General features: G+C 31.3%; 2 protein-coding genes across 2 annotated transcripts in view; one reads left to right on the top strand and one right to left on the bottom strand.

The window, feature by feature from the left end:
• LOC130452864 (AMMECR1-like protein) overlaps positions 1 to 26,359 on the bottom strand; it is a 336,472-nt gene that overhangs the window by 290,120 nt on the left and 19,993 nt on the right. The window lies entirely within an intron of this gene.
• Positions 1,662 to 22,960, top strand: LOC130452858 (beta-1,4-mannosyltransferase egh). Its single transcript, XM_056792340.1, has 4 exons — positions 1,662 to 2,182; positions 11,075 to 11,351; positions 15,445 to 15,644; positions 22,080 to 22,960. The coding sequence occupies exons 1-4, from the start codon at positions 1,844 to 1,846 to the stop codon at positions 22,656 to 22,658; spliced, it is 1,395 nt and encodes a 464-aa protein (XP_056648318.1). The 5' UTR covers positions 1,662 to 1,843; the 3' UTR covers positions 22,659 to 22,960.

Below are 26,359 nucleotides of genomic sequence, written 5' to 3' on the forward strand. Positions count from 1 at the left end.
TACTCCTGTGCTAATATTATATACATCTACGTACTTTTATTATATTATGAATGCTGAATCAATATGGTATTTTTCTTCAATCAATTATAAACTATTTATTAGATTAATACACTCTACTTTTTCAACATACGTTCAAAAATAAGAAAAACTAACCATTTCACTCAAATTGAGAAAAATATATTTTAGTTTAAAGATGAAGTATGAAGAAAACTTTTTGAGAGCTAATAATTTTATTTTAATGCATCTAAATGTTCTTGATTTTACTGATTTTATGTCTCTTCTGTTTTAAAATTAGTTTTTTTAAATAATAATACTAAATTTGACATTTCAACTTTTCTTTAAGAAAATTAAAGAAATTTTATTTCATATATCGTGAAATGAATAAATATGTAATGTATAAATAATTTGTTAATCAAAATAGACAAAGAGAATTTAATACTAATGACATTTGTAACTCTTCTTCCTCATGTGGTATTATTATATAATCCAAAAATGTATACTATTACATATTCGATTATAAAATGTATCCCTTGACTAATTTACTCCATCTCCATCAATGATTTTTATAACCAGTTTCAGTACTAAGGTCACAGAAGTGCTGTGTTCAATATGTCTGTCTGTCTATGTATAAGAAGGTTATCTATGATCTACCACGAGTATATTAAAATCTAAATTTATGCCGGAAACTAACAAAGTATTCGATTAACTGTAAAAATAAACGCTTTCAGCAATAAAAGAGATAAATTATTTTCTATTCTAAAGCATAAATACCTATGTTCAATTAAAAACAAAAACACTTCAACATTTTGAAATGTAGGCAACTAACATTACAGTATGCAAGTTTTCTAAATTTTATATTTCATAATTTAAAGGGCTAGAGTGTATTAAGTTGATACTTTTGGAAACAATATGTACTTAATTTTTGATCTTTTTTTTCAATACAAGCTAAAGTTTAACCAAAAAATGAAAATCTAAATTTATGCTAGAAACTACAAAAGTATTCATTAATTGTGCAAATAAAGGCAATGAAGAAGATGAATTACGTTCAATTTTAAAGCGCAAATATCTATGTTTAAGAAAAACACCTTGACATTTTGAAATACAGGCAACCAATATTACAATTTTCAAGTTTATGTGCTTCAAGCCAGTAGGAGCGTATTATGTTAATACTTCTAGAAACATCATTGTGCTTGATTTTCGTTTTTTTTATAATCAAAATATTTTGATGCAAGCTAAAGTTTAGAGATTTCCATTAATACTTTATTCATTGGATTTGAATATATTTATATGAAGAAAAGAATAGTTATCATAAGATAAAGACGAAAAAATAAAGCGATGTTGAAAACGTGGGCTTAAATTAATATATGATCGTTAAACCTTAATATTTATTACTTTTTTTATTCATAGGGCAAACACACAAACATGTGATATGTGACGACAGAGTCGACATCTACTAATAATCGAAATTTTTTACACATCAGTCTACCTTAAACTAGGGTCATTGTACAAAGAATGCTATAGGGCTAATCTAAGGAATCTTAAGTGTTGTATCATCCTCGCCTGAAAGGTTATAATATAGTTCATTAGATGGCGCAAATTTTGACATTTTTTGGAACGTAGTCATAGAGTAGTATTTTAGTTCTATGGTCGAAACACACCCTATATCTTAGTTGTGTCAATTGTCATATTACTTTTAATTCTATTTCTCTCATTTCCATAGTTTTCTTTTTTGCACTAACTATTAATCATTGGAGTAATACAATTTGAATTAGTATTTGCCCACCGCTTCTAGTAGGTGGGATGTGGTTAGGTTTAGGTATTTTTAAAAGTTAATAAGTTTACGATGCTTTCCAGTAAAACAAAACACTATTTACATTGTCTTCTTTTTTTAAGTGTGATAATATTTTTTGAGATATTTACTGGAGGCATTAGAAGCTTTAGCAGTGGAGTGTTTATACCACCATCAGAGTTAAATCCATGGATTCAGTACGGAGTTCTAGGAACGACTATTCTGTATATATTGAGATTCTTAACGTTTCTCCCTCTACCACAAGTACTTTTTAATTGTGTAGGCTTAACGCTCTATAACGCTTTTCCGGAAAAAGTAGTGTTAAAGGGATCACCGCTTTTGGCCCCTTTTATATGTATTCGCATTGTAACAAGAGGCGACTTTCCACAATTAGTAAGTACTACAGTTTTATTACAATTAATCTGAATTCCGTTTTAACGAATTATCTACTTTTTCAATGAAACATTTCAAATCAACAAGGTCTTTATTATTTACAGTATTTCAAATTTTCCAAGCGTAAATACCTAAAGAACCGTCTTTTGTAATATCCTTTTTTGTAATGGTTATTCTTGTACACATCCTACAGGATTTGTTAAATAATTTTAGAGATTTTAAGTCGCCTTAACTCATTCCCTATCTGATTTTCCTTCCACATAAATAAGGGTTATTGCTTCTTATTATTCTTTTATAATAAAAACTGAATGTAAATAATACTGACAGTGATCTCTATAGCTGTTTTCATATAATATGAAATGTTTAAAACTGATTTTGGTATGAACTTATTCTGATATCTTTGATTTATTCATCATACATTCAATCAAAGAAAAATCAATTAAAAGCTTAACTTTAGGTATTAAGTTGAAAAATTTAGCAATTAAAATATCTATTTTTTATAGAAGTACTTATTTCTAAGAATATCCCAGAATATTGTCCCAAATATTATTTAAAATACCAATATACCCTCAAGTACACTGCTGAGCATAAAATTAGTATCATCCCGTAATTTGAGAGGTTTTTATGGATTATTTTCCAAGTGTAACATAGTTTGCTGATTGTTTTCTTGAATAAAAAAAGTATCTGTTGTTGAAAATTTATTGAAAGTAATGAAAATGAACAATTTTACTATGATTATCATTGGAACTAAAGAAATTTTAAGACTTTCAGTAGCGAGTATTCCCTCCTCTGGCAGTGATAACTCATTGCAAATGACGAGGCATGCTTTGGATCGAATTCTGCAGAAGACCATCCCATTTCAGCACCAGTATGTCGTGAAGCTCTGTAGAATTTCTGAGGACCAGCAAATCTCCAATATTTTCATTGGAATTTAAGTCTGGACTGCGAGCAGAACAAACAAATTGTGTGATGTGAACCTCCTCATTATACTTTAGTGTAAGGCCATGAATTATCATGGATAAAGGTTAAATAACCTTGAATGAAGCAACATGGTCTTCTAGAACCTATCTCAGGCACCAATGCGTAGTTAACGCCCCATTCTCTATAAAGAATAACTACCTGTGAGTGTCAAAAACGCCTCCCTGTATCATAACTGGTCTTCCACCAAATAGAAGTCACTGGGCAATCTCTCAGCTTGTGGTTGCAACACTTTTACACATCTATCTGAGCCGGGAAGACAGAATCAAGATTAATTAAAAAAAAAGTAAGCGATTCCAATCTGCTATTGTCTAAACAAGGTTTCTCGTGCAAGAAGATACAGAACAGAAGATAATAATGAATAAAATTTTTAAAATTCTTTTTACGGATGTTTTTTACTAAGCAACCCCAAATATTTTTTAGTTTTCTATCTATCCTAGTGATGTGAATAAACTATCTATCTATCTATATATCTATAAAATTGCTTTATCCAGAGATTATAAAACCCTTTTATCAAAATCATCCATTTTGTCCTAATAAACATCAAGTTTTTAAAAATTGGTTAAGTAGAAAATGAAAAATATTTTCAAATACGCCCTTTAGTGGTGGAGTACTATCGTGGATTAAATTACTTGATTAAATTTATTATATTCCTATCAATAGCTATTAATAAAATTGTAAGATTCACTTTGACTTGATCATGAAGATAATCAGTTCAGAGATTAGTATTTGCAATAAATTTTATAATTTTAAGATTAAAATGATTCATCACTATACTAGGAATTTGTATTTACCTAACAATTAAAACAACTTCCAATTAAAAATGGAATGATATTACATTTATCATAAGTAAAAACTGATTAATAACCATTAAATAAAAAAAATTATATTTTTCTAAACAGTATTTAAAAGTTAATTGCATATTAAGAAATTAAGTATAATTTTAGATCATTCCATTATCGCGGATGAAACTTTAGACGCATGTTTTCAGTGAAATCAAATAAGAAACAGTACAAGCAAAATAGGCGATTTTGAGCTAAAACCTTGAATTAAATTGGGCGGTTTTGATTTTCTAGATTCTTATAGGTTTTGGGATACTGAATAAGTCTGGTAACTCGTTAACAAAGTTATGGACACTAATTTTCGAAATTTTGGGACTTGAAACTCAAAAAAATGGGCTTATACACTCAAAATATTTTGAAGCGCGAATAACCGGAAAAATATGAGGAATTTTGAAAATAACTACCGTAACAAAAAATGTAGAGTACAAAATTCTCTACAAAAAAGTGTCCCAAGTTTTTGTTCCTAATCTCAAAATTTATACCTTAAAAAGGGTTTATACATTCAAAAATATATTGAATCGCGAATAACTGGAAAACTATGAGGAATTCGAAAATAACTACCGTAACAAAAATTGTAGAGTACAAAATTCTCTACAAAAAAGTATTCCAAGTTTTTGTTCCTAACCTCCAAATTTTCACCTTTAAATAACCTTCGAATAAACACTTTTCTCTTAGACCCAATAACCTCAAACTTTGACTCATCACTCCATAAAACTATCTCCCGTTCTTCATGCGTTTAATTTTTGTTTTCCTTAGCTCATTGCAACTTCTTAATTATATTTTGACGTCCTGAAAGAAGTTTCTTCTCTCAATCTCCTTTTCACTATAGTACTATAAGGTATATCCCTAGATCCATCGATCTGAACTACTATCTCTGGGTGGTGTACAAAGACTTCAACTCTAAAGATGCATCATATTTTTATAGTGGCATAGAAAATTGAAGATTATATAGAAATAAAGGAAGAATATATTAAAAACTAATCAGCCCATTTGAGTTTGAAAGGAAAACAACCATCGGATAATATTTTTACCTGCAAACTGGAGTCACCATTAAAGGAATTTATATGTTTGCTAATATTTCTTTGTAAGTGGGTCAGTAGCGTAATAAATAGATCAGACCTCTGGGAGGTGCTTTCGCAAGTAAATTTGTAGAAATCAAACGTTGAATTAATTAAAATTCGAATATACGGTAGAAGAATTGAAAATTTATCCGGCTGGCCATAGTCAGTACCATAAAATTGAGTTGCTGTATTTATTAACATTTTGTAATTGTCACAAAGTTAAAATGTCCGTTTATTAGAACGGATTTCTGTATTTTATATGATTATAACTCTTTTGATATGTTTATCTACTGATAAACCCACGCGATAAAATTATTTATCAATATTACTAAATTAAATCTACATCCAGAAATTGACTCCTAATGTTGTTTGTCGAGAAATTAGCTCCATAAGAACGCCAAGAATAGAAATGAAAAACGAAGTACTACATTCATTTCCAGTTATCTCATTCAAAGGGAAATACTGAGTCTGACATTGAAAGAACATTTCGTAATAAAATGTTTCGAAAATAAAGTTACGAAGACAAAAATATTCTCAATTTCTATTTGTTATTTCAAAAATAGTTGAAACACTTCCAAAACAAAACTCTATTAACTGTAACGTTTCTAATTGGATCTTGCAACTCAACGTCTTACTTAAGCGATTACTTATGTCCTTTAGACACTTGAAGTTCTAATTATTGCAATTTTAAATTTTTGATTTCTCCCTTTTGCTTTTATTATTTTAGGGCACAATTTTGGTATTCTCTAACATTTCCGACAAATAATCGTCGTTTATTTTCTTACATCCGTTTTTCAGGATATTCCAAAGAAGTAAGACACTGCTTTGTCACTTCCCTGTCCAATTTCTCCCACAACAACTCAATCGGGTTAAGTTGAGTGACTGCGGCCAAATTATAACTTTCAGTACATTCTTCTTTCCCAATTTTTTCAAATACTCTTTGCATAAGTTCGAGGAATGCTTGGGATCTTTGTCATGCAGTAAGATAAAATTTGTGTCGATCAGTCGCTGGCTAGAACATTCTTATCTTCCTCCAATTTTTTATAGCCTTCGTTTTTCAAAATCTCTCTTAATTTTTACCAGGTCTTCAGTCGCTTTTCGTCCAAAACATCCCGAAACCATCATCGATTCAAAAACCTCAAATTTTGACACATCATTTCATAAAATTTTCTTGCAAATTTCGTGCGTCCAATTTTCATTTTCTTCGGCCTACTGCAATTTTCATTTTATTTTGACGTCTTGAGAGAAGCCACCCTTCAAAAAGGCCGACCTCCCTCAATCCCTTGTTTACTGTAAAAGTTCTAAAACGCAGATCCCTAGATTAATTGATCTGAGCTACTATCTCTGGGCCCTTGAGTCGTCAAACACGTTTACTGATCATTACAATACGTTTATCTTTAGCTCCTGGCACTCCTAGCACTAGTTTCAATCGATTGGTTTTACCCTTTTTAAAACTTACAAGTCTGCATTTGCGAGAACGAAAACAATTTTTGTATACGAACTTCACGAACAAATGTCTTGGTCCCCAACTGAATTCCCAGTTGTTGGAGTTCGGTTGAATTTGTTCGTTTGTGGTGTACCGGTTAAGAGTTTTGGGTGTGGTTAACCTCCCAACTTAGGAGCTGCGGAAAAAAATAAAATAAGGGAACACAAATGGATATTATTAAAGAAGGAACGAGTAGGTAGAACATATTTGATTAAAAAGGAACTTATTCTCTAACATATAAAAATAACTGAATATATATTTTTTAAAATATAACCAAAAAGGAGTCTGTTCTATTATATTCGTTCTTTTCCCCAAATAAACAGATGATACGAATTTACAAAGCTAACTGGAATTTTGTCAGCATTATAGAAAAAGAAAGTTAAAAAGATATAAGAAAAACTTACTAGCGAATATGTATAAAGAATAATATCACCTCAAATTCAAACACTCGTATGTTGACAAATAACGGACACTATTATTTTTGGTTTGTAAGACAGGATTCCAACCTTCGCTTGACAAGATTTGTTTGTTAAAGTGTATTATTTTGAAATTTATTGAATGGATTATGGGGTTTGCAAAACTTTTAACCGGTAGTGAACATGAACCTTCGATTTCAAATAACTTCATAATATCTAGAGGTATAAAATTTTGATATTTTGAAGGCCACTTTAAATGACATTGTCTACCAGTCGATCTCACAAGAAAACACTGATTTAAACTATCATCCATTAAGTTCGGATTGTTGATGGCAGGAAACATATTGTAAAGGACTTGTATAATTTCTGTTCGTCAAAAACGTTTCCCTATAAGATTTTAAAAAGAAATATGGATCAATAATTGTGCCATTAATTATTCCTACCCAAACATTGATTTTCTGATGGTGTTGAATATGACCTTCAGTTATCTAATGCGGTTTATCCCTTCTCTACTATCTGAAATTTTGATGATTGATTGAATCATTTAGGCACAAGATCGTAGTTTACTTTTAAAAAAATCCTGGAAACTTTCACAAAATGACATACGGCGATCGAGATCATCATCGTTGAGCTCTGTAACTGCATTTTATAAGGATTTGATTTCTCGACTTCCAGAATACTTAAAATAACATCAAATTTCACGTTTTCTGATAGTTAAGATCCAACAATTTCAATATTTTTAATATAACTTGGTTTTTCATTAGCCTAAACGTTAAATATTCCAAAGAAATTGTGTACAAACGCCTTCCGATAGGTTCGCCCAATATAAATGAGTTTATGTTTACGATTCGATGTTTTCATTGGTTAACAGTGGAGATGATGAGTCCACGTGGACTGACGTTTTACCGAATTTTATACGGAGAGTAAATCATTTCTTAATTTAGTATGAGTGCGTATTTATGGAATATTGATTGTTCCTCATATAACTGTCTTTTCCAATTGATATTAAAAGAACTATAGCTATTAGTAGTGATCTACTCCTAATAATTTATATCGTAGAAAGAAAAAAAATCAAATTTATATTCTGAATATATTTATTCAGTGGGGGTTTCGCCTCCCAACTCCCGGCGGGGCTTGCACACACACACCACTAGGTCTTAGCCCTGGACCCAGCAGGGGTTTAGCCCTTCACGACTTTTGTTTATTAGAATACGTCAAGGACGAACTTTTCATCCCTACATGCGTAATGTAGTATTTTTTATAATTTTTTAAATACATAAAAAATTTGACGCTTGTTTATTGAGTATATGCAAAATGAATTGTAAATTAAGAATGTTAAATACTAAGTTGAAATATTACAAATAAAATCACCACAAAAAACATAAAAAATATAAAATAATTCACGTGGGAATAGTTTGGGTCTAGACTGACCTTGGGATCCTCAATAAAATTGGCTGGCCCTTGTAAAAAAATGGACTCGAAATTTGTGGTGAATAAGCAGATTTTTAGGTGCGCAAATCAAATATTAGGGGTATTTACAGTTTTTGAAATATTCATAACAAAAAGTTCCACCAGATTTTTAAAACTTAGCGATCCTTATTTAATTAAAAATAATTTTGTACCTTTTGTTTCACATCAAGTGCAACAAATTTTTCTCAAAAAGTATTCGATATTCAACATTTAACCGTCAAAAATTCCTTGAATGACTTTTGTTTCGATGACCTCACTAGATCTGGTGGATCTTGATGAGACGGGTGCTTGTTCCAATATCAAATTGACTTTGATACATGTATCAGTCTAATCAACATCCATCACTTCTAGTATGATCGTCGAAAAAAAATTATTCAAAAAATGTTTGATGGTTAAAAGACAGAAATCTGTTTGAAGGGACTATCGACATCATTAGATAAGAGTATGCTCAGTGAAATATCACCAGCTGACAGACCAATCTAACCTAACCAAATTATTATTTAAGGACCAAAAAAAGAAATCGACCTAAAATATTGGATTGGAACAAGTCCCCGTCTCATCTAGATCCACCAGATCTAGTGAGGTCATCGAAACAAAAGTCATTCAAGAAATTTTTTATAGTTAAATGTTGAGTGAGGAATATTTTTTGAAAAGAATCAGTTGCACTTAATAAGCACAAGAGTTTGAAAACCTGGCATATCTTATTTACGATAATTTTTTGCATTTCTTTGACGTGGGCCAGCCATTTTATAGGGGTGGGTTTAATACGCGCCATTACATTAAAAACTACGTCCTACTAAATACAAAATTATTTTTGGTTCCCCTAAATTTTTCAATATAAAGTTATGGTGTATATAAACATGTAATATGACAAGTAGGGATCGTGTTAAGACCATGTTAGACTGATTTCCAAATTCTCTTCATTATTTCAATGTCAATTATTTCCATTTCATGTTTAATATCGTAAATATTTAGGTTTAAAAAAGTGGAACATCAAATATGTCCAAAAGTTTATTCATATTTTAATTTAACCATCAATTTTAACCTAAAATCTAAATAACCCAGTTAGCTTGAAATGCCAACAAATAAATAGACAAATTCCGTGAGGAAAGCAGCTTCATTAAAATTATACGAGGTGCGACTATTAAATAAGCAAACTGATTCTTTTCCTAACGAACTGCGAAAATAGTCTTTCTTAGACAATACAAAGGAGTCAGGCGGAGCACCGTATTGAGTTGAATATCTGTAAAAACGGTAAAGACAAAAACATTGAAAAACTTGGTAAATTAATACATGCTGAACATTTAAGGCACCACATGAACCTTCATTAAGTTTTAGTGACTTTTTCTGTAGTTAAGTCGGAGTCGAAGGAAGGAAAACAAAATTCGGAAACACTTAAATGCAGCGCTTGAAAAATTTCCAAAGGGCGATAAAGCAAGGTGTCAGGAATGGTGTTAGAATATTCCTTTGTCAGCAGAATATCGGAAAAAAGTCGCATTGCGTTAAATCTCGTGAATAAGAGCGGTTTGTAAAAATAGGAATACGAATTAGAAGTGACATGTGACGTAGTCATATTTAAAAAACCGTTGGATCATCTCTTCACAGTTGTTCCACTCTGATCTCACTAATCTCTCTTTCAATTGAGGCAAAAGACGACTATGACTTTGATGTTTAACTTTAACAGGCTTTTTGAACGAGACAAAAAGCGAGATTTCTTTGTCAAGCTTTAGAATAGTCAGTCGTCTGGTAGAACGAACTTTAGACCTATTTACATTTGTTTTTGGAGTCGAAAGATCTTTCTTTGTTCTTAATCGAATGATTAATTATCAGCACTTCGCTGAAATCGGCTTTTCACTGGTATTCAAGTCCAACAAGAGCTCACAGAAGCACAAGGAGTGATTTTGAGTAGTTGTACAGTCAGAGGAAGACTTGAAGTAGCTAACCTTGATGTTAATTGGAGTGACATACCATCCAGGAAGAAATTCCTGGATGGTTTGGGCAGGCATTTCAATGGTAGCAAAATACTGGTAGGTTTTTACTGAAATCGGCGGTGCAGTCGAGAGATTAACGGCAGATCGATACATGGAAGAAATTTAATGATATCACATGGTTCCCTAAGCCAGTTTCATAGGCAATAATTTAATCCTACTGCAAGACAATGCCCGTCCACACACTGCAAGTTCCGTACGGCAGTATTTACAGGATGTCGAAACTGTCAGCGCGTAGCCCGGACTTAAAACCTATCGATCATGTATGGGATGAACTGAAGAGAAAAGTTCGGGCTAAAAATTTTGCATCAGCCACGAAATCGGTTCTCAAAATGGCGGTTGAAAACAGTGATTGAAAGTTGTTATTAGGGCCAGGGGAGGGAACATTTTTCATTACAAAAAATAGCTCAATAGATGATCGTTCATCAAAAATCTAAGACTTATGGCTTTGAGATGCTAAAATCACAAATAGAATGAAAGCTACAGATTTTTTGCTAGAGACATTTTAACTAGTGGCGTGAGACTCTTTTTGTTCAATAGTTTAGTTGGATTTTTTTGAAATAATACATTAGTTAATAGTTGTCGTATTTCATATCACGTGATGCCCTACATTAATTCAATTAATTAATGCTCTTGCTTGGATGTTTTCAGGTAAAAAACAATGTTAGTCGTAATATGAACAAATGTCTAGATGCAGGTCTAGAAAATTTCCTAATCGAAGTGGTAACCGATAAATCGATAGGTTTGGATCATCATAGAAGAATTAGAGAAGTTGTTGTACCACCTGATTATCGTACAAAAAGTGGTGCTTTGTTCAAAGCTAGAGCATTGCAGTACTGTTTAGAAGATAAAGTGAATATATTCAGTGATACCGATTGGATCGTTCATTTAGACGAAGAAACTCTATTAACGGAAAATTCAGTCAGAGGTAAAATATCCAAACTTTCACCTTGTTAATGACCCAATTTTAAATTTAATTATCATAATTATCATTTATTGTACATTTTCCTTCTTCAAAATCCCTTCAATTTCACCAGGTCTTCAGTCGTCTTTTCCCCAAAACATCACCGGGCCTCCGCAGTGTTTTACAGTGAAGATAACAAATCCATTCTTCGTTTAACCTTCCTAATTTATTTAAATACTATAAACTACACTAACTTATAATAATTCAATTATCACTATCACAATTAATAATTTATTTAAATTCTTCGATTACTTTGCTAATTCGTTCTGTTCACTGCGACTATTTACTATAAACTAAACTGCGCTACATAAACTTCTTATATATTCCAAAATAATTCTCAAAAGATGTAGTAAAACAAATAAATAAATAGAGATTATTCAAAAATAAAACAATGTAAATAAACCGCTTGCTATAAAAACAAAGATCAAATTCCGGGTTTCATCAAAGACGGCATATTTGCCGGATTTCAGAATTCCACTATATCCAAGCAGGACCGGCCCCAGGGTAGAAAGTCAATCAAAAGAATACCCTTGTAATCCTAAAATATTGTAGTAATCACTTTTTTGATGCCTTTCGTGACCTTTGCTTTTTTCGGCGTGGGTTTTCGTGTCCGATGCTACTCCATGGAATGTCTTTTGGATGTCGATTTATAGTAAAACCATAATTTCGTCACGCGTAATTAATCGAATGACATTTTTTTGGTCCTCGTGACAAAGTTCAAAAATCGCTCAAAAAATTCTAGTAATCGCTGATTTTGCATTTCGCTGAGAATTCGAGGTAGTTCTTGGAACGAAATTTCTAATAATCATCGTAAACAGTCTCCATTCTGTTTGCGTTATTGTTAATCCTCTTTTGGTCAATCGCGAAACTCTTGAGACTTTTTCAAAGCAACTTGACTGAGTGGTTCTATGTGACATTTTGAACATTTTCCCAAGTTTAAAATTTTTATTTTACATATTTGATCTGTCCTTCGATAAATTAAGTGTATAGATATTGACGTAAATATGTGAAATTAAATAGATTTCTCAGTTTTATCTCGAGTAGTTTGAAAAGAAAGCGGTACTCGTATAAAATCAAATCAAATTATTCTACTAAGTAGCTACTTTACAGAAATAGGCAATAATACAAATATTAGTTAGCTCTACTTTTTCCTTCTATGAATGGTCGCACTTTCCCTTTTTAAAAACTAACAGTAATCACCCATCATACCGAATTTTCATTGTGGTGGAATCTTTCAACCTTCTAATCACTGACAGCTCCCAAATTTTCAGAAAAAAATGTCAGATGGGACTGAATTTTCAATGACAATCGAGCACCAAGTGGTTTTTAGGCGACTAAAAGTTCATCAACTAACTGTTCGTAGCTTGGATCCAATTGTAGCCCAAAAATCCCCTCACTATACTAACAAATGTCTTCCATGCTCTAAGTTCCTGTCTGGTGAGCTTTTTTGCAAAATTGTCATCGTCCAGCAATTTTTCCCTGCTAATGTAAACAGGGATAATTAAGCTATTGAAAAGTGGTTATGTGTTAAGGCTTAACAAATATTTTTTTCTATTATCGGACTGGTATTTCTATTTTAATAATAAAGGTGTCGCCTGTTTTACGAAAATCTTGTCTGCCAGTGGTATTAGAAGTCATAACCTACTTTAACAATCCACAGTAAGCCCCACCGAGACTCTAACTTTGCCTTTTATCGTTTATTGTACCGAATTAATCATTTTCCATAAAAATATTTCATAAAATCCTTCTAAAATTACATAAAACCTCCTCTATTTATTTTTCTTATTGTCTTTATAATTTTTTTATTGATATATTATTTACTTTTTACTGCACATGAAGTGTTTTTATTAAGTTTTTGTTCAATTATTATATTATTCTTATTATAATAGGGTCATATGAAGATAATATCGATAGCCACGTTGAAAAAATTCAAAAACTAAAAATGTACAGGAGGCGAATAAAACTGCATATTTTATGTTCCATTTTTATTTCAAGCTTAATACACAGATGGAATGTTTTAAGTAAAATTTTTGTTTTTTACTTCTGTGAAATAAAATTTAAACCCAATTTCATAACTTATACCTTACTCGGTTCTTACAAGCTTTGCCCTCATAGGAAAATGTAAAAAAAAATAGAATTTATTGCAATTACTTTATACATAATATGCTTAAAGTCCACCATTTTTTAATTATTTCACATTTTCGAAATTTTGAGACCTCCACTAAACAAAATATATTTCTAAGTTTAAATGAGTCAGATCTAATATTTTTGGGATTCGGACAAATAACACTAACAACTTTCAAAATCTGTGAAAACCTTGACAAAAATTTATACAGGGTGTTTAGAAAATGGTGCCGAATTTCGCTATCTAAAAACTTCGAAAACTTAATTTTTTCAAATGGCAATCCACATTTTTCTCTTTACCTTTGGATTCCTCGCTTCAAATTAAGGGGACATCGTTAGTAAATTCATATATCTCAAATTAACGTTTTTTTTATCGCTCCAGACAACCGACAATTAAAAATCAAGATTTCACTTTTTCGAGTTTCTACAAAAACCGTTAATTTGAGATATATAAATTTTCTATCCCTTAATTTACAGCGTAGAATCCAATGGTAAAGAGAAAAATGGGGGTTGTCTTTTGACAAAATTAAGTTTTCGAAGTTTTTAGATAGCGAAATTCGGCACCATTTTCTAAACACCCTGTATAAATTTTTGTCAAGGTTTTCACAGATTTTGAAAGTTGTTAGTGTTATTTGTCCGAATCCCAAAAATATTAGACCTGACTCACTTAAACTTAGGAATAAAATTTTTTTAGTAGAGAGCTGCATGTGTCCAAAAATTTCGAAAATGTGAAATAATTGCAAAACGGTGGACTTTAGGCATACTATGCCTTATATAAAGTAATATTGAATTTTTGTTTATTGTTATTTCGATCAAATATTGTTATTTTTATTGATTCGAGTACATTTTTTTTTATTTCGAAAAAAATTTCATTTTTTCTAAAAAATTGCCAAAAAAAGACGATTACACCGAAAAATTAACTTAAATCGTCTAGAGACACGTGTTTTTTTTTGAATTAAAAAAAATTCTTTTGTTTTTTCGTCTAGCTATAAAAATGTTTTTGTTTTTGTAAGAGGCATTCCTTTATGATAAATGTGATATAACTTATTTTCGTAAAACATAAAAAGAGTTTTTCTATAACAAAGTTTCTGATAATTTTAAACTTTTGCGCCCCCTCGTTTTTTGGCTCGAAAATCGAAAAATCATCCGATTTCGATGGTTTTTTTTAAAACCTTCGTTTTTACGGCGGTTTTATAAAAAAAATATGGAAATAATAAAAAATGACAACTTATATTGGTTAGGGTAGGTTAGGTTAGGGAGGGGTTTCATTTTTTGAAAGTTAACTTTTAATATTATACACTTGATACAATTTTAAGAATGTTTTTGTTCATATAACTTTAATGTAATAACATAATAAAATTATTAAGTCATAGATAGTTATTAATTCATAGATTTTTCAATTTTTGCTTAAGTTTTCAATCTAATACTTTTATTTTCGAACAAACATCAGTAACATTTCGATATAAGAAGGGAGGTTTCAATTTTTTTTTTCAAAAATTAAAACTGAAATTTTATCATAACACACATTCTTATATCCTCAAAATTAAAAGCTTGTTGGGGAAGGACAGTATATTTTTTTAGGGTAGAGTCATAAAAAAATTCTATTTTTAACGACCACCCCAGAAAACAAACAAAAAAATCGTCCCTAGAAATTGATTCTATAAAAGTGGCCGTAACATACTGTATATAAGTTATAAAAAATGTGTTCTGCATCCGCCAAACTTTAGATTCTATTATCATAATAAAACAGGACCGGCTTCACGATCTACGTTACCAGACAAGTTCGTAATAATATTTTTTTTTATTTTACTTATTTCTTCCTCAAAATTTTAGAGGATTTATAGTCCAGAATTTTGATCGAATATAATGAAAAAGTTTATACATAAAATTCATATAAATAGATCGATTATTGAATTACTGATATGCCCCATAGGTATTCTAAATTTCGTCATGGATGGAAAACATCATTTCGGTCAGGGACTCATAACTTATGCGAATGAGGAAGTTGTTAATTGGATAACAACTTTAGCTGACAGTTTTCGCGTAACTGACGATATGGGCAAATTGAAATTGCAATTTTTGATGTTTCACAAGCCTTTATTCAGCTGGAAAGGATCTTACGTTGTTACACAGGTTGGTTTCACTTTGTTATTCATTTCAATTATTACTATATTTCATGTAAGCACGGAAAAATCTATATATGGACGTGTAATGAACAATATTTATTATAATACATCATGTCAAAACAACGCAAAAAACGATAAAAATTAAACATTTTATTTTCAAAGTTATCATATCTTAATAGAACATGTTTTTTGTTTTATTATCTGTCAGTTTAATTCGTGTTAGTTTCAAAAAATGTACTCGGAAGAAAATCCAGCAGCCAGTGCTGATTTGTTACCAGAAAAAATCTAGGTCGAGATATGAACACGAGTATCAACTTTTTGCGAAAAGGGCGAAATCTCAAAAATGTTAAAAAAACGCAAAATATCCCAAAAATATCGTTTTTTTAAGCGTCAGGGTGTGGGCTAGATACCAAAAAAGTCTAGGATACTAAGGGCGAAAATCCAGCAGCCAGTGCTGATTTGTTACCAGAAGAAATCTAGATCGAGCTATGAACACGAGTATCAACTTTTTGCGAAATGGAGAGATCTCAAAAAAGTTAAAACTGACGATATTCTTATAATTTATGTTGTAAAAAAATCCAAGAATATGAAATCTTCCACGTTATGAAGTCGGTCCTCAGCTAAATAATTGTTTAGCTATAAAAGAAATTTCTGTTAACACAAAATATCCCAAGACTATTGTTGTTTTTTTGAAGCGTCTGAACAGGCAAAAGTGATTTTAATATTTGGGATCTTTGGTGCAGAGATTATTTAATACGGATCAGTTTAGACGATGTGTTTTTGCGAGATGTGTGCATTTTATCTAAAGATGCAGATCTTCGACCAAAAATATGAGCAGCAGATGATTATTAGTCGCATATCGAGAAATATACCGGACATCAACATCAACAATTTCAGAGCGTCGGATAACGAAAAAATTTCTTTTGTTTTAACTAAATATTCCTGAAAAACCCTTATTGCTGGTTTTAATTTATGCAACATATTCAACGCGAGGGACAAAATTAAAGAATTCAAAAAAATGTGAGACCAAATTGTTTTCGACTTTTGCATACAAATAATAATAACGTAGTCATAGATAAAAACGAAATATTATTAGATTTTCCACGGGAAGGTCGCTACTGTCAAATGATCGCATAAACGAAAAGTTTGTCTTTGAAAAGTATCAGCCCTTAAATGTTTCTAGTGCTTTTACTGCATCGCGTTTTAGAAATTTTCACTAAATTAACTTCCGCTTCCATTTCATCGTCATCTTCATTTTCCAAGGCTTGAACAATGTCCCTTTCAGCAAGTTCTTCTGAAACTAATCGTCGATGACTTTTATAAAATCTTTGAATGTTGGCTGTTGATTATTATCGTTGCTAGGTTCCAATCTTTAGTATCAATTTCTAAATCTTCATAGTCCTCGTGTAAGCTCTCAGATACGGATATTCTGATTCAAATTTAGATTTTTTAAAGCAGTATGCTTTAATGGTTTTGGTCTCACAAATCAAGCTTTCCTAGAAAACCTCGTTGCCTGAAGAACATTGATTTGTGGTCACTATAGATTTGATAACAACAATTTGTGTTCTGTTAAAAATTTTGATTGGCTTATCTCGCTTCCGGGCTTTAAATACCTGCTTCAACTCCTTCAACCAATCGGAAAAAATGGTAGACGTCATCTATGCTTTTTTATTATTTTGGTAATTCACGTACAAAGTTTTAACACCTTTGAAATATCTTCGAGTCTCAGATTAAGATAAAAGTTTTAACGTTGAAAATATCATCAACGGCTTAAAAGAATTTTCATGTCTTGAATCAATTGGCTATATTTTTTAAAATCAATAACGTTCCTTTCTTCACAAATTACTTTGAAAACTTTGCTGTTTTTATACCCTTTCAACCAATCATCGCTGCTACCAAAATTATGAATGCTGAGCCTTGGTAAATTGTTTACCTTTTCTTTAATCATCGGTCTATTTACCGGAAGCTGCTTGTTTGACCCAGGCTAGCAAACACCGTCCATGTTCGGGATATTCTGAATTATTCTATAAAATTCGACACAGATTTCATCGCGTTTTCGTTTTCTGTTTTCGCTCATCTCTATTATTTTAATTAAGTACCCGGCATAATGTTCGTGTCAGCCGACGACATTGCGACGCATATTTTAAGATATCCTGTAACGTACGATTTCCAAAAAGACTTATTTTGTTTAAAAACTTACAAACTACGGTTCTCGTAATTCTGAGACTTGGTTGTGTGGTAAAACTATTATTTTACTTACGTTTATTTTCCATTGTTCGAATCATAGATATATAAAATTTGCTTCGTCACATTAACATAGGTAATTCAGTGCTAAAATGTTCAGACCTCGGCATGAGTTCCAGTTGTGGAGGTTTCTCACTTATCCAAGAACCTCTTAATCAAGTTTCACTGTATGTATTTTATATACAGTTGTTAAAAATCATATTTTAAGCCCGAAGATTCAGATACCTACCTTCTCTTGTTTTTGACAAACTCATTGATGTCAGGTATCATATTTGTTGTAATTATTTGAGAAATTGATTGGAAAACATGAATTCACATAAATAGGTCCCACCAAACTATTAAAATATAAAACATAAGAGCGTTAACCTCTTCAATTGAAAATCTATCAACCCCATTTGCAAATGTGCCTGTGAATTTTCAAAATTGAATAGATTCCAGAATTCCAATTCATTTATTTTGTGGCAGTTTGTTTTATTCCATAACTGAATGAATTCCATCATCAAATGATTCAAAGTTTGATTTCTTACCTGATTTTCTCACGGACTCTACTTGAGGCTTGAATACAAGTCAAGTGTTTACTCATATCTACCAAAAAGTATCATGAACTCACCAGTCATTCAGTCACCAGATTTCTTTTTCTAACATAGGATCACGTATGCAAAAAATCTTTCTAAAACTACTCCTCTATTGATCCTGTGAAAAAAGTGGAATTCGAAAATTTCAAGTGTTGACACCAACGATTCCTGATGAATTATACAGGCGAATCCCCCAAAATATCCTGATTTTCTCTATTTTAACTTAGTTTCTATTAGATTAGATGAGCTAGGGCATAAAATCGTGAATTTACTCCGCTAACATTTTGACCTATTGATCTATTGTGTATCCTTGAATGTTTCCCAGTCAGGTAGCAACGACCTGTCTAATGACTATGCGGCTTACCTATTCTGGCTTTAAAAAGCTTGAGTTCAAGTATGGTAGTCTTTGGACTTATGGATTACTTATGTTCCTTTGGCTGCTGTTTCTCTGATATTTATCAGATGGTAGTCCAGTAAGCACACCAGTAACTCTCCTTAGTTCGTCTTTGTTCAATGAAAGGGATTTTTAAGACCAACATATGGAATGGGAGAGAAATATTCCTGGGGTCTTATTTCCACTTTTTTATGAACCATGGCTTTATAGGAAACCTATCAAAAGTTGCGGTCCTATAAAAAGATTTGATCCGCCTTTTTTTCACCAAATGATCAACTTGTCCATCAGTTAACTTAGTCACAACGCCCGAACATTTGCCATCTACAGTGTCCATTGGGGTGGTTAGGTTAGGTAAAGCCCCGACAAACCTGTAGATATAAGCTTCCCTTAGTATCTTCACCTATCTTAATATCTGTAGATTTTTCCACTAAATGATTTTTTTCCTATCTACCTCCTTATCTATGTCTTGGAGTCGATTCCACAAAAGATTTATCCGCATTTTTCTGCTTTCTCATTTCCTTCCATTGCGATGTTATAATTTCCTATCCATTCCAAATCCAAATTGTGCTGTTTGAATATTGTTGTACAAAATGCTTTATCCTGATTATAAATCATTTAAAAAATAATTCAATAGATGTTGAATTTCCTTTCACTGGAAGAAACCTTGATACGAAAAATATAATATTATCAAATTTGTTTGTTTACTTTTTAATTACATCTGTTATCTAAGATCTTCTTTGATTGTTTATTTTTGATAATAAATTGTTTATTGTCACTTCCACTTATGATTGGTGCTGTATTAATCCATTGTAGGGTGATAGTGTGAATATATTTTTTAATACACTTATCACAAGTACGGAGATTTCCAATTGTTATTTGATTATTGTAATGTTTTTCGTATTTATTTACACGTTTTCTATTCGCGGGGTTAATTAATAAACACTGTCTCTTACGTTCTTAATTTATTTAATCACTATACACTACACTAACTTATAATAACTCACTTATCACTATCACATAACTAATTTATTTAAATTCTTCGATTACTTTCTATTCATTATAAACGAAAATGATCTAGATCTGAAGAACTGCCTCGAATATTGTAGCTCATTCATGTTAACAAGAAAAGAATTTAGAGTGAGAAGTTTTTTTAGTAATTGTTGGCCTGTGACTGTAGAAAATAGAGCCATAGGATTAATAACGTTTGACAAAACCCTCAATAGATTCCGAGATGCACCGAAGCGAAGAGAAATAAAATAAATGATAAGCTCGCAGACAAGCTCTTCACGGAGCCTGAACCCTTCTGTAGCATCAGACACAGAACAATGGAGAAAGCACTGGAAAAGATGGTAGGAGCAAAACCAATTATTGGGACAACCTACAAGAGCTGAGACAGGCAAAGATTCTTCTGGAAAACTATAACCAGATCTACGAATACTAACTGTCGCCTCAACAAACACCTGAAGACGCTAGACCTAGCAGATAATGCAACGTGCAGATTTTGTTACACAGAGGAGCACTATACCAGGAAGCATATGAAATAGAAAATGAGATTGAAAATTGAAGTCATCCAACATTCTACAGTTTTTAAAAGGATAATGGATCAGCTGTAAACACTGGGTCCTCCAGTATCCCAGCAAGAAAGGGAGACACAATAGATCCATACAACTTTGACAAACGCCATTCATTTCATCTTCAATCAGTTTTTTTAGATCAGGTCCAACAAATAAACTTCCTTTATTTGAGCGTTACTCAAAGAAGGAACATTTTGTTTTGAACATTTGAAACCAATTCCATCTTTGTCCACAATTTTGATTACCCCTAATAATGATGTGCATTGGGGTATTTTTTCGGTGTTAACTGAAGGTTCATTTGTTCAGTTCCGTAAGCCAAAATTAGTGATGGAAGTTTATTTCCGTTATGGAGCAGTGACTTCGATGAATCAATGATGAGTCCCCATTCCTCTGACCTAAGTCATTGTCATTACAGTACACTGAGTGGTTCACTTTAGAAAACAAATCAAAATATGAACTGTGACGTTTTCGGTACACGGTAACTTTAACTCCCGTCTTAAGCAGTTTCAGTTTTGACCTTGACACTCCAACTTTTTATTTGGGCAAATCCGAATCTTTCAATAGATCAACAAATTTCAATTTCTTCGTTTTGCTTGAACTTTCTTCAACACCATAAACTTGAGAAGGCTCAGGAACTTCATCCGAATGAAGGACTGTTTTTGTTTGTTTTTACCGTATGCCTCGCTTTCCTCGAAAAGCCTTTGATATTGAACAAACAAAAATAAGTCGCTATATGGTTGATAGATTCACGCCATATCACTGGTTTAAACATTATCCATTAAACCAACCGATCAAATTGCATGTACAACAGATTTGGTTCAGTAACTTTGAGTGTCATTAGAGCCTAGAAGTTCAGAGTTTGATCCTCCTATTTAGAGTTTCCTCCTCGTTAGTAAGAATGTATCCGTTCTTGTTCTCACAAAATTTTTTCTTATGCTGTTAACCTTCCGGTAGAACTTTCATGATACTGACTGGTTTCTGAGTCGTTCAATTCATCCAGAATTATCTTTTTCTGTTATGTGTCCTCTCTTCGAATATTCCTGCACTCTTCTGTGGTATCAGATACAGTAGACGTGTGGAACCCAAACATTTAACATCGTTACGAATATCCAGGTTGAAATATTTTGGCTTTTAATTCTATATTCTAAGGTGATTTGGTGAAAATAATTGATGATAACTATGAATAAATTACAGTATTTAACATAAAATTGGTAAATTTGGTGAAACGGTTTCAGATGTGAATGACAAAAACTGATATTTTTGTATTAACTTTCAATAAAATGTACAACAGATTTGGTTCGAGTAACTTTGAGTGTCATTAAAGCCTAGAAGTTCAGAGTTTGATCCTCCTATTTAGAGTTTCCTCTTTGTTACTAACAATGCATCCGTTTTTGTTCTAACAAAATCTTTTCTTTTGCTGTTAACCTTCCAGTGATATTCTTCTGCCTTTCTTTTTTTCTCTGATATGTTTTGTTTTATTATAGCAAGTTTAAAATGTTGTCAACTAGTCAATGAACAACCACTATACATTAATTTAATTTTTAAATTTGAAATTGGAACTACTGATCGATGAGTTTCTGAAATAAATTTAATATTTAAACTACTGATTTGTCGAATTTATGATTGTATAGGTATTAAATTTATTTTATTTTTAGCTGGCAGCTGAAAAAGACGTTTCGTTTGATAACGGTATAGATGGATCAATAGCAGAAGACTGTTTTTTCGCAATGCGCGCTTTCAGCAAAGGCTACAGCTTCAATTACATCGAAGGCGAAATGTGGGAAAAGTCTCCGTTCACATTCTGGGATTTCATTCAACAAAGAAAACGTTGGATTCAAGGAATTGTTCTAGTCGTCCATTCCAAAGCTATACCAATCAGATACAAAATACTTTTAGGTTTATCTTGTTATTCGTGGCTTACTTTACCTTTATCTGTATCCAATTTAGTTATCGCCGGTAAATTCCCGATACCTTGTCCTCCTTTTATAGATTTCGTTTGTGCATTTATAGGTGCTGTTAATATTTACATGTTCATTTTCGGTGTAATCAAATCTTTCACAGTATATAGATTCGGTTTGTTACGGTTAACGTTATGTATCATAGGAGCAATTGTAGTTATACCTTTCAATTTAGTTATTGAAACTATAGCTGTACTATGGGGTATATTTGGAAAAAAACATAAATTTTATGTAGTCAATAAAACAAACGGACCTGCCGTCACAGTAACAGTTTAATTTTAATTTATTAGCAAAGTGTTGCTATAAATTATTTTCTATTTTGTGATAGATGAAGGTCAGATGAAGAAAGTAATAGGAATGTGGTTAAGAACCTGTAAACCAACAAAAATGCGTTTTTTTGTTCATTGTAAGTACCTAGTTGATTCCTTCTGTAGTATAGATGCAAAGTAATTGAATGTGTTCTTTATTCATTGGCGTTGAGGGTTAAAATCGTCCGTTTTTATTTATTTTTATTGTAACTTATTACTTTTTTGTGATATATTATTTTGGATAATAATTAGACGTTATCCGTTTGAAAATTTCGATTTTTTTTGTTGTTTCCTTAACCCTCATTAAAAAAAGCGAATACCCTATTTTTAAACTAGAAGGACTCTTTTAAATTAGAGTTAGCATCTGTAATTTTGACAAACATTTTGTAAATTAATAGTGCCCATTTTATTCTTACTTGTATTCTTGTTATTGTTTCATTAAAATATAAAAACAGTTCTTTTCAAGACTAATTTAAAAATGGACTCTGATAATATTCCAAGTACTAGACATTCGTAAATTTGTATAAAAAATCTTAAAGACAAAGGTGAAAGCCACATTCGCAACAAACCTATTTTCCTATCAAACCGATTGCGATTATACATGAAAGAAACAAGTCAAAACCACCAATTTTGGAAAGGAAAAATTTTTGGATAGTTTCACAGAGGTGACTGTCACAGACTGGGAGTTTTAAAAGAAACTCATCTCTAGCATGGATAGAAAACTGAAAAATATTTGAATTGGTTCTTTTTAGAAAGGGCGTAAGTCCAAGAAAGTAAACCAAAAACGATTTTAGATTTGAATGACAAAAACTAATATTTTTGTATTAACTTTCCAGGTGCTATCAATAAAATGTACAACAGATTTGGTTCGAATAACTTTGAGTGTTATCAGAGCCTAGAAGTTCAGAGTTTGATCCTCCTATTTGGAGTTTCCTCTTTGCATCCGTTTTTGTTCTCACAAAATATTTTCTTATGCTGTTAACTTTCTGGTAGAGCTTTCTTGATTCCAACTGGTTTCTTAGTTGTTTAATTTCATCCAAAATTATCTATGTGCCACATTCGCGACCAACCTATTTTCCTATCAAACCTATTGCGGTTATACATGAAAAAACAAGCCAAAACCACCGTTTTTGGAAAGGAAAAAAGTTTTTGGATACTTTCACAGATGTGACAATAATTTTTAAAAGAAACTCATCTCTAGGATGGATATAAAACTGAAAAATATTTGAATTGGTTCTTTTTCAAAAGGGCGTAAGTCCAGGAAAGTAAACAAAAAAAAAGTGTTCAAATCAAAATATTTTTAAAAAAATGTCAACCTGTAAAGAAATTCAATTTACAACAGGATTGAAAATTTTACAATTGTATCTTTATCCATAATTTAGTTATATAGTTTTAAAAAAATCAAGTTGCAGGGATATAAAATTAAAAGATAGTAAAATTACTTAAATGAGTTGAAAAGAGGGAAAAACATCAAAGATGTAGATTTGAGGCCGTATTTCTGATTTATGGGTCATCGTTGGTTTCTTCAACCTCTAAATCATCAATTGGCCAGTCACAAATTTCTTCGAAAAATCCCCGATGCTTGTCTGGAATGTAGGTTCTCAGTTTTTTAACATCTTCCATTTTAGCAGTTTTTATTGGCACTCGACCTTGGTAAGCATTAACCGAAGGCTTTTGTCTTAGCCAGTAAAAAGTTGTGATAATTAATACCATTTATTTTATTGTAGGGTAGGCTTCAACACATCCTTTTAACTTAGATTATCCTTCTCAACTGTGTTTTTTTCTTTTGTTTCTTGTGATATACACGATTTTTATCTAAAACTATGTCAAATAATGTAACCTCATGAACAGTGAACTTATTAAACCGTGATGAGATTTGAAAAATTATGTTAGTTATTTCATGAACATCAAAAATTACTCCCAATTACCATATTTTCATCCATTAGCCTGTCACCTGCAACTACTAAACTATTAAAACTGTAAAGTAAGCCTACAAAAAATGTACAAAGATATTTAGTAACATTCACTACAATATTTTGGAGATGATAATAACAATAGACAAATTTAAGCAGTCTGCAGATAACAGAATCCATAGAGAAAATGCACTTGCGCCCTTTTAAAATAAAATCGCCTTTTAACAAAAATCGATGTATTCTGATGTTTTGACCACAAAACCACCAAAACCTGAAAAGCGAAAAAAAAATAGACTTACGCCTGTTTAAAAAAAAATTCATTTGGGGTTTGATCAGTAAAAAATTTTCGTAACGGCATCCGTATTCAAGATAAAGGAAGTTGAAGAAAAAAATTATGAATTAATAACCGATGGTATAAAGTATCGATAGAATTATTAATTAGTAAGCATTATGTGAATTGTAAACTTTTTGTTGCTTATATGAGACCCTATCGATAAAACGGACACGTTTAAAAAAATTGGGACTGAGGATTTTCGTTTCTTGTAACGTTTTACAAAAACCCAGTCCAATGAGTATAGGATTTTATTTTTCAAAGTTAAATAAGTATGGGCACTGAGCTATAGGAGGCCTTAGTATGAAACAAACAACAATTTGATATATTAATGCCTCTAAATATTCTTGATTTTAGATCTTTTCTGTTTTAAAACATTCTTTTTTTATAATTTGACGTAATTATTATTTTTATTATGAATGAATTGAAACGAAGACTGCCAGCTAGATTATGAGCGTTTTCGTAGTGGGACTGTGGCAAAATTAAACACCAAAGTGTACTAACTCTAATATATTCCCATATTACTTCGGCAATTTGTTCTTTTTAATATATTATTGGAATATTAAAAAAAAATAAAAAACTTTTTGATTGTTGAATTACAATACTCGTGTTTTAATTTAAAAATAATTTAAAGCTATAAAATTTATATTCTAGTTGAAACATTAAAACGCTAAAAAAGCGAATCTCGAACTAACTGTTTGATTTGATTGATTGATTGTAACTTCAAGTATCGATATCTCGAAAATGAAACAAAAATAGAAGATTTTATTATTTTGGCCTTATTAAACTAAATTCATTGTCACATTATGGCGACACGTTTCCCTATTTTTGTTAAGATTTGATTAAACACTGCATCTATTTTTTTATGTATATTAAAATATCAAAAAACAAAAAATAAATTCTGTGTAGTCTCATATAACAGAATTTAATGATACCAAAGTACCGTTTTTGACCTTTTTTTCTCAAATCTGAATTGAAAAGCATGAATAGGAAAAATCTTTATTTTACAACCTACGAAAATTTTTTTATAGAAGGTTATAGTTATTTGAAAATCGTATCGCAGTTATACTAGAAATATTTTTATTTCGGGTTTTTGCCAAAAATTTGAGGCTTTGGCTCCATAGTGCAATGAGCAACTGCAGGTAGTAAAGAGATTAAACGTTCAAATAATTTAATGTTTGATTTATTTTTCAATAATATACCATTTTATCGACCCACCCAATACATTTATGTATAATTTTTAAATAGTTCTTTCTGAACACATTTGGTATACACAATGAGCTGTTTTCTATAGTTTTAGACCAACCTAGAGAGAATCAAGTATAGGTAATTTTAAATTACTAAGAGCGGTGTTGAACACTGTTGACCATTTATGTGCAGACAAAAAATTCCGAATAATAAACTCCGAGAACTTTTCTAGAAAAT

This window comes from Diorhabda sublineata, chromosome 2, assembly GCF_026230105.1.
Source record: "Diorhabda sublineata isolate icDioSubl1.1 chromosome 2, icDioSubl1.1, whole genome shotgun sequence".
Classification (NCBI taxonomy): Eukaryota; Metazoa; Arthropoda; class Insecta; order Coleoptera; family Chrysomelidae; genus Diorhabda; species Diorhabda sublineata.